Below are 10,363 nucleotides of genomic sequence, written 5' to 3' on the forward strand. Positions count from 1 at the left end.
CCTCCCCCTCCCTCCCCCCACTCTCCCCCTCTCTCCCCCATCTCCCCCCTCCCCCCTTTCCCTCCCCCGTCTCCCCCCCTTCCCCCCCCCCACCCCTCCCCCCTCTCCCACCCCTCCCCCCCTCCCCCTCTCTCCCTCCATCCTCTCTCCCTCTCTCCCCTTCTCTCCCCCCATTCTCTCCCCCTCCCCATTGTTCCCCCACCCTCCCCCCCATCCCTTCCCCCCTCTCTCTCCCCCCTCTCCCCATTGTTCCCCCCCATTGTTCCCCCCCCTCCCCCCCATTGTTCCCCCCCCCCAGCCCTCCTGCGTGGCCGTCGCTGTCCTGCTGCACTTCTCCCTCCTGGCCTCCTTCACGTGGATGCTCCTCGAGGGGCTCCTCCTCCTCCTCCTCCTCCTCGTGGTCTTCGAGCCCTCGTGGCTGCGCCTCCGCCACCTCCTCCTGCCCGGTTACGGCCTCCCCGCGCTCACCGTGGCCGCCGCCGCCGCCGCCTTCCCCGGGGGCTACGGCACCAAGCGGTAGTGAGTGAGGGGATGGAAGCGGGGAGACAGAGGGACCCAGGGAGCCCTAGGGACCACATTGAGCCCTATGGAACCCATTGAGCCCTATGGAGCCCATAGAGACCCCATTGAGCCCTATGGAACCCATTGAGCCCTATGGAGCCCATTGAGCCCTATGGAACCCATTGAGCACTATGGAACCCGTTGAGCCCTATGGACACCATTGAGACCCCATTGAGCCCTATGGAGCCCATTGAGCCCTATGGAACCCATTGAGCCCTATGGAACCCATTGAGACCCCTTTGAGCCCTATGGAGCCCATTGAGCCCTATGGAACCCATTGAGCACTATGGAACCCGTTGAGCCCTATGGAGCCCATTGAGACCCCATTGAGCCCTATGGAGCCCATAGATACCCCATTGAGCCCTATGGACACCATTGAGCCCTATGGAGCCCATAGAGATCCCATTGAGCCCTGTGGAGCCCATTGAGCCCTATGGAACCCATTGAGCCCTATGGAGCCCATAGAGACCCCATTGAGCCCTATGGAGCCCATAGAGACCCCATTGAGCCCTATGGAGCCCATAGAGACCCCATTGAGCCCTGCCCATTGAGAGCCCATGGAGCCCATTGAGACCCCATTGAGCCCTATGGACCCCATAGAGACCCCATTGAGCCCTATGGAACCCATTGAGCCCTAGGAACCCCATTGAGCCCTATGGAGCCCATAGAGACCCCATTGAGCCCTATGGAACCCATTGAGCCCTAGGGACACCATTGAGCCCTATGGACACCATTGAGACCCCATTGAGCCCTATGGAGCCCATTGAGCCCTATGGAGCCCATTGAGACCCCATTGAACCCTATGGAACCCATAGAGACCCCATTGAGCCCTATGGAACCCATTGAGCCCTATGGACCCCATTGAGCCCTATGGACCTCATAGAGACCCCATTGAGCCCTATGGAACCCATTGAGCTCTAGAGACCCCATTGAGCCCTATGGAGCCCATTGAGACCCCATTGAGCCCTATGGAGCCCATAGATACCCCATTGAGCCCTATGGACACCATTGAGCCCTATGGAGCCCATAGAGATCCCATTGAGCCCTGTGGACCCCCTTGAGCCCTATGGACCCCATTGAGCCCTATGGACCCCATAGAGACCCCATTGAGCCCTATGGAACACATTGAGCCCTATGGAACCCATAGAGACCCCATTGAGCCCTATGGAACCCATTGAGCCCGAGGGACCACATTGAGCCCTAGGGACCCCATAGAGACCCCGTTGAGCCCTAGGGACCCCATAGAGACCCCATTGACCCTATGGAACCCATTGAGCCCTAGGGACAACATTGAGCCCTAGGGACCCATTGAGCCCTATGGAGCCCGTTGAGCCTGAGGGACCCCATATAGACCCCATTGAGCCCTAGGGACCACATTGAGCCCTAGGGAACCCATTGAGCTCTAGGGACCCCATAGAGACCCCATTGAGCCCTATGGAACCCATATAGACCCCATTGAGCCCTGTGGACCCCATTGAGCCCTAGGGACCCCATGGAGCCCTATGGAACCCATTGAGCCATATAGACCCCATATAGACCCCATGGAGCCCTAGGGACCACATTGAGCCCTAAGGACCACATTGAGCCCTATGGAACCCATTGAGCCATATAGACCCCATATAGACCCCATTGAGCCCTAGGGACCACGTTGAGTCCTAGGGACCCCATATAGACCCCATTGAGCCCTATGGAGCCCATTGAGCCCTATGGACCCCATAGAGACCCCATTGAGCTCTAGGGACCCTATTGACCCATATAGACCCCATATAGACCCCATTGAGCCCTAGGGACCCCATTGAGCCCTAGGGACCCCATAGAGACCCCGTTGAGCCCTAGGGACCCCATGGAGCCCTAGGAACCCCATATAGACCCCATATAGACCCCATTGAGCCCTATGGCCTCCATTGACCCATTATAGACCCCGTATAGACCCCATGTAGCCCTAGGGACCCCATTGAGCCCTATGGGCCCCATTGACCCATATAGACCCCGTATAGACCCCATGCATCCCTAAGGACCCCATAGAGCCCTAGGGACCCCATAGAAACCCCATTGAGCCCAAGGGACCACATTGAGCCCTAGGGACCCCATAGAAACCCCATTGAGCCCTATGGACCCCATGGAGCCCCAGGGACCACATTGAGCCCTATGGAACCCATTGAGCCCTAGGGACCCCCTGGAGCCCTAGGGACCATATTGAGCCCTAGGGACCCCATTGAGCCCTATGGACCCCATATAGCCACCATTGACCCCTATGGACCACATTGACACCTATAGACCCCATTGACCCCTATAGACCCCATTTCCCCCCTATAGACCCCATGGACCCTTATAGACCCCTGTAGCCCCCATTGACCCCTATAGACCCCATTGACCCCTATGGACCCCATTGACCCCTATGGACCCCATTGGCCCCTATAGACCCCATATAGCCCCCATTGACCCCTATGGACCCCATTTCTCCCCTATAGACCCCATGGACCCTTATAGACTCCTGTAGCCCCCATTGACCTCTATAGACCCCATTGACCCGTCTACCTCCCTATAGACCCCTGTAGCCCCCATTGACCCCTATAGAGCCCTATAGACCCCATTGACCCCCACTGAACCCTGTTGAACACCATTGAATCCCTCTGAACACCACTGAACCCCATTGCCCCCATTACCCCCATTGCCCCCATTGCCCCCATTGCCCCCCTTTGCCCCCATTGCCCCCATTACCCCCATTGCCCCCATTACCCCCATTGCGCCCATTGCCCTCATTGCCCCCATTGCCCCCATTACCCCCATTGCCCCCATTGCCCCCATTGCAACCATTACCCCCATTGCCCCCATTGCCCCCATTACCCCATTGCCCCCATTACCCCCATTACCCCATTGCCCCCATTACCCCCATTACCCCATTACCCCCATTGCCCCCATTACTCCCATTGCCCCCCATTACCCCCATTGCCCCCCATTACCCCCATTGCCCCCATTACCCCATTGCCCCCATTGCCCCCCATTGCCCCTTATTGCCCCCATTACCCCATTGCCCCCATTACCCCCATTGCTCCCATTACCCTAATTTTCCCCATTGCCCCCATTACCCCCCATTGTCCCCCATTACCCCCATTACCTCATTGCCCCCCATTACCCCCATTACCCTCATTTTCCCCATTCCCCCCATTACCCCATTCCCCCCATTACCCCCCATTGCCCCCCACTGTCCCCACTGTTCCCGGTTCCCCCCCTCCCCAGTTGCTGGCTCTCCCTGGAGCGAGGTTTCCGCTGGAGCTTCCAGGGCCCCGTTTGTGTCATCATCGCGGTGAGACCCCATGTCCTGTGCCCCCCATCACCCCCCATCGCCCCCCATTGCCCCCCATTGCCTCCCATTGCCCCCTATAGCCTCCATCTCCCCCTATCCCAGGTTAACGCCGTTGTCCTGGTGATCACCTTCTGGAAGCTGGTGCAGAAGTTCAATGACATCAACCCCAACATGGGGCACCTGCGGAAGATGAGGTGGGGGGGATGTGGGGCAATGGGGGCAATGGGGCGCAATGGGGGGCAGTGGGGGTCAATGGGTTCAATGGGTTTCAGTATGGGGCAGTGGGGGGCAGTGGGGTTCATTGGGGGTCAGTGGGTTCAATGGGTTTCTGTATGGGGCAATGGGGGTCATTTGGGGTCAATGGAGGGCAGTGGGGTTCATTGGGGTCAATGGGTTCAATGGGTTTCAGTATGGGGCAGTGGGGGGCAGTGGGGTTCATTGGGGGTCAATGGGTTCAATGGGTTTCAGTATGGGGCAATGGGGGCAATGGGGGGCAGTGGGGTTCATTGGGGGGGTTCAATGGGTTTCAGTATGGGGCAATGGGGGGCAGTGGGGTTCATTGGGGGTCAATGGGTTCAATGTGTTTCAGTATGGGGCAATGGGGGGCAGTGGGGTTCATTGGGGGTCAATGGGTTCAATGGGTTTCAGTATGGGGCAATGGGGGGCAGTGGGGTTCATTGGGGGTCAATGGGTTCAATGGGTTTCAGTATGGGGCAATGGGGGGCAGTGGGGTTCATTGGGGTTCAATGGGTTTCAGTATGGGGCAGTGAGGGTCCTTTAGGGTCAATGGGGGGCAGTGGGGTTCATTGGGGGTCAATGGGTTCAATGGGTTTCAGTATGGGGCAATGGGGGGCAGTGGGGTTCATTGGGGTTCAATGGGTTCAATGGGGTTTCAGTGGGGGCAATGGGGGGCATGGGGGGCAGTGGGGTTCATTGGGGGTTAATGGGTTCAATAGGTTTCAGTATGGGGCAATGGGGGGCAGTGGGGTTAATTGGGGGTCAATGGGTTCAATGGGTTTCAGTGGGGTTCATGGGGGGCAATGGGTTTCAATGGGGGGCAGTGGGGTTCATTGGGGCTGAATGGGTTCAATGGGTTTCAGTATGGGGCAATGGGGCAATGGGGGGCAGTCAATGGGTTTCAATAGGGTATGGGGCAATGGGGGGCAATGGGGTTCATTGGGGTTCAATGGGGTTCAGGGTCCTTTGGGGTCAATGGGGGGCAGTGGGGTTCATTTTCAATGGGTTCAATGGGTTTCAGTATGGGGCAATGGGGGGGGCAGTGGGGGGCAGTGGGGTCAATGGGTTCAATGGGTTTCAGTATGGGGCAATGGGGGTCCTTTGGGGTCAATCATTGTGGGGTCGTTGGGGGGGTTCAATGGGTTTCAGTATGGGGCAGTGGGGGTCATGGGGGCAATGGGGGGCAGTGGGGTTCATTGGGGGTCAATGGGTTTCAGTATGGGGCAGTGGGGGTCCTTTGGGGTCAATGGGGGGCAGTGGGGTTCATTGTGGTCAATGGGTTCAATGGGTTTCAGTATGGGGCAATGGGGGTCATTGGGGGTCAATGGGGGGCAGTGGGGTTCATTGGGGTTCAATGGGTTTCAGTATGGGGCAATGGGGGTCATTTGGGGTCAATGGGGGGCAGTGGGGTTCATGGGGCAATGGGGGTCATTTGGGGGGTTCAATGGGTTTCAGTCAATGGGGCAATGGGGGTCAGTGGGGTTTGGGGTCAATGTCAGTGGGGGCAGTGGGGTTCATGGGGCTGGGGCTCAATGGGGGTGGGTTTCAGTGGGGTCAATGGGTTTCAGTATGGGGTCAATGGGTGTCAATGAGTGTCAATGGGCTTCCGTGAGGTCAATGGGGTCGGTGGGACTCAGTGGGGCTCAGTGGGGTTTCAGTGGTGTTCAATGGGTGTCAATGGGGGTCAGTGGGTGTCAGTGGGGGTCAGTGGGGCTCAATGGTGTCAATGGGGCTCAGCGGGTTTCAATGGGTGTCAATGGGGGTCAGTGGGTTTCAGTGGGGCTCAGTGGGTCTCAGTGGGGTGTCAATGGTGTCAATGGGTCTCAGTGGGGTTCCCTGGGTTTCAATGGGTTCAATGGGTCCAATGGGTCTCAATGGGTCTCAATGGGTTCGATGGGTCTCAATGGGGTTTCAATGGGTTCAATGGGTTTCAATGGGCCTCAATGGGTGTCAATGGGTGTCAATGGGTTTCAATGGGTCTCAGTGGGGTCTCAATGGGTGTCAATGGGTGTCAATGGTTCAATGGGGTCTCAATGGTCTCAGGGGGTCTCAATGGGTTCAATGGGGTCTCAATGGGTTCAGTGGGGCTCAATGGTCGCAATGGGTCTCAATGGGTTTCAATGGGGCTCAATGGGTCTCAATGGGTTCAGTGGGTCTTAATGGGGTCTCAATGGGTTCAATGGGTCTCAATGGGGTCTCAATGGGGTTCCATGGGGTCTCAATGGGTCTCAATGGGTGTCAATGGGTTCAATGGGGTCTCAATGGGGTTCAATAGGTCTCAATGGGTCTCAATGGGTTCCATGGGGTTTCAATGGGTCTCAATGGGTCTCAATGGGTCTCAATGGGTCTCAATGGGTCTCAATGGGTTCAATGGGTCTCAATGGGTCTCAATGGGTTCAATGGGTTCAGTGGGGTCTCAATGGGTCTCAGTGGGTTCAATGGGTCTCAATGGGTTCAATGGGTTCAGTGGGGTCTCAATGGGTGTCAGTGGGTTCAATGGGGTTTCAATGGGTCTCAATGGGTCTCAATGGGTCTCACTGGGTCTCAGTGGGTTCCATGGGGTCTCAATGGGTCTCAATGGGTCTCAATGGGTCTCACTGGGTCTCACTGGGTCTCACTGGGTCTCCTTGGGGTCTCACCCGCAGGGTGCTGGCGCTGGTGGGGGCGGGGCAGCTCTGCGTGCTGGGCTTGGGCTGGGCCCTGGGGCTGGGGCTGGGGGCGGGGCCCGGGCTCTGGCTGGGGGCGGGGCCTGCGCTCTCGCCCCTCCCCCTCCTGTTCTGCGCCCTGAACGCGGCCCAAGGGCTCTGGATCTTCCTGTGCCACTGCCTGGCACAGCCACAGGTGGGGCCCGAAACGGAGCCAAAATGACCAAAAATGAGCCAAAACTGACCCAAAATGAGCCAAAACTGACGCAAAATGAGCCAAAATGAGCCAAACTGACCAAAAACTGACCCAAAACGGACCTGGAATGACACAAAATGAACAAAAACTGATCACAACTGACCCAAAATGAGCCAAAATGAGCCAAACTGACCAAAAACTGACCCAAAACGGACCCGGAATGACCCAAAATGACCAAAAACTGATCCAAACTGACCCAAACTGAGCCAAAATGAGCCAAACTGACAAAAAACTGACCCAAAACGGACCCGGAATGACCCAAAATGACCAAAAACTGATCCAAACTGACCCAAAATGAGCCAAACTGACCAAAAACTGACCCAAAACGGACCCGGAATGACCCAAAATGACCAAAAACTGACCCAAACTGACCCAAAATGAGCCAAAATAACCCACACTGAGCTAAAATGACCCAAACTGACCAAAACCTGACCCAAAATGACCCAAAATGACCCAAACTGACACAAAATGACCCAAAACTGACCCAAAATGACCAAAAACTGATCCAAACTGACCCAAAATGAGCCAAACTGACACGAAATGACCCAAAACTGAGCCGAAATGACCCGAAATGAGCCGAACTGACCAAAAACTGACCCAAAACGGACCCGGAATGACCCAAAATGACCAAAAACTGACCCAAAACGGAACCGGAATGACCCAAAATGACCAAAAACTGATCAAAACTGACCCAAAATGAGCCAAAATGACCAAAAACTGACCCAAAACGGAGCCGGAATGACCCAAAATGACCAAAAACTGATCCAAACTGACCCAAAATAAGCCAAAATGAGCCAAAGTGACCAAAAACTGACCCAAAACAGACCCGGAATGACCCAAAATGACCAAAAACTGACCCAAACTGACCCAAACTGACACGAAATGACCCAAAACTGACCCGAAATGACCCGAAATGAGCCAAACTGACCAAAAACTGACCCAAAACGGACCCAGAATGACCCAAACTGACCAAAAACTGACCAAAAACTGACCCAAATGAGCCAAAACTGACACGAAATGAGCCAAAATGACCCAAACTGATGCAAACTGACCAAAAACTGACCCAAAACTGACCCAAACTGACCCAAAATGAGCCAAAACTGACCCAAAATGACCCAAACTGACCCAAAACTGACCCAAAACTGACCCAAACTGACCCAAAACGGACCCAAAACTGACCCAAAACGAGCCAAAACTGACCCAAAACGAGCCAAAACTGACCCAAACTGACCCAAAACTGACGCAAACTGACCCAAACTGACCCAAAACTGACCCAAACAGACCCAAACTGACCCAAACTGACCCAAACTGACCCAAAACTGACCCAAAATGACCCAAAACTGACCCAAACTTACCAAAAACTGACCAAAAACTGACCCAAACTGACCCAAAACTGACCCAAACTGACCAAAAACTGACCCAAAATGGACCAGGAATGACCCAAACTTACCAAAAACTGACCAAAAACTGACCCAAAATGAGCCAAAACTGACCCCAAATGAGCCAAAACTGACACGAAATGAGCCAAAATGACCCAAACTGATGCAAACTGACCCAAAACTGACCCAAACTGACCAAAACTGACCAAAAACTGACCCAAAACTGACCCAAACTGACCCAAAACTGACCCAAAACTGACCCAAAATGACCCAAAACTGACCCAAACTGACCCAAAACTGACCCAAACTGACCCAAAACTGACCTTTACGTCCCCCGCCCAGACCCCCCCCCCCATCCAGGACCCCTCCCCCGTCCTCTAGGACCCCCCCCCCCTTCCCAGAGCCCCGCCCCCTCTAGGACCCCCCCCCCCAGGACCCCCCCCCCCCCTTTAAGCCCCCCAAAATCCCCCCAAATGACCCCAAATTCCCCTCCCCCCCAAACCCGCCCCCCTGGGGGGCGGGGAGGGGGGGAGGGTTGGGTTATGGGGGGGGTTGGGGGGTGGGGGTTGGGTGATGGGGGTGGGAGTTGGGTGATGGGGGGGGTTGGGTGATGGGGGTTGGGTGCTGGGGGATGGGGTTGGGTGATGGGGGGGTTGGGTGCTGGGGGGGGGTTGGGGGGGGGTGGGTGCTGGGGATGGGGGTTGGGGGGGGTTGGGTGATGGGGGTGGGGGTTGGGGGTGAGGTTTGGGTGATGGGGGGGTGGGTGATGGTGGCGGTTGGGTGATGGGGGGTTGGGTGCTGGGGATCGGGGTTGGGGGGGGTTGGGTGATGGGGGGGGTTGGGTGACGGGGGTGGGGGTTGGGTGATTGGGGTTGGGTGCTGGGGGTTGGGTGATGGGGGTGGGGGTTGGGTGATGGGGGGTTGGGTGATGAGGTCTGGGTGATGGGGGGGTTGGGTGATGGGGGGGTTGGGTGATTGGGGTGGGTGATGGGTTTGAGGTTTGGGTGATGGGGGGGTGGGTGATGGGGGTTGGGGTTGGGTGCTGGGGGTGGGGGTTGGGTGCTGACGCAGGCAGCGCCCCCTGCAGGTTCGCGCCGCGTACCGCGCGTGGCTCTGCCGCGCCGCAGGGCGCCCCCTGGAGCTCAGCAGCAGCAGCAACACCGGAAACACCCGCGTGAGGCCCCTCCCCCACCTTCCCCTTCCCCTTCCCCTCCCCCCCTTTCCCCTCCCCCTTCCCTTCCCCTCCCCCTCTTCCCTTCCCCTCCCCCTCTTCCCTTCCCCTCCCCCACCTTCCCTTCCCCTCCCCCTCTTCCCTTCCCCTCCCCCCCCTCCCTTCTGTTCCCTTCCCCTCCCCCCCCATATTGACGGCCGGGGGAGTGGGGGAGGGGCCAGGCCCTGACCCTTTGCCCCCCCCTCCCTCCCCTCCCCCCCCCCGCAGGTTTCCCGCCAGAAGCTGTAATGGAGCAAAGGATGTGCCCGCCCCTCCCCCCCTTGTGTTGTCATTAAAGGCGTTCTCACAAGAGACAGGGGTGCTGTGGAGTGCTATGGGTCACTATGGGGTGCTATGGGTCGCTATGGGGTGCTATGGGTCACTATGGGGTGCTATGGGTCACTATGGGTTACTATGGATCACTATGGGTCACAATGGGGTGCTATGGGTCACTATGGGGAGCTATGAGTCACTATGGCTTACTATGGATCACTGTGGGTCACAGTGGGGTGCTATGGGTCACTATGGGGAGCTATGGGGTGCTGTGGGTCACTATGGGGAGCTATGGGTCACTATGCGTTACTATGGATCACTATGGGTCACAATGGGGTGCTATGGGTCACTATGGGGAGCTATGGGTCACTATGGGTTACTATGGATCACTATGGGTCACAATGGGGTGCTATGGGTCACTATGGGTTACTATGGATCACTATGGGTCACAATGGGGTGCTATGGGTCACTGGGGAGCTATGGGTCACTATGGGT

At 56.9% G+C, this 10,363-nt stretch overlaps 1 protein-coding gene across 1 annotated transcript; it reads left to right on the plus strand.

Moving 5' to 3' along the window:
• Positions 1 to 298: 298 nt before the first annotated feature.
• On the plus strand, positions 299 to 9,858 carry LOC134158775 (adhesion G protein-coupled receptor E5-like; the record flags this gene model as incomplete). Its single annotated transcript, XM_062609072.1, has 6 exons — positions 299 to 519; positions 3,802 to 3,868; positions 3,971 to 4,062; positions 6,751 to 6,946; positions 9,473 to 9,559; positions 9,824 to 9,858. Coding segments are annotated over 6 exons (684 nt in total), but the record flags the coding sequence as incomplete, so codon positions are not given.
• Positions 9,859 to 10,363: the final 505 nt, after the last annotated feature.

This window comes from Pezoporus occidentalis, unplaced genomic scaffold, assembly GCF_034315485.1.
Source record: "Pezoporus occidentalis ecotype Australia unplaced genomic scaffold, CSIRO_AGI_Poc_V1 ctg1339, whole genome shotgun sequence".
In the NCBI taxonomy this organism is placed as follows: Eukaryota; Metazoa; Chordata; class Aves; order Psittaciformes; family Psittacidae; genus Pezoporus; species Pezoporus occidentalis.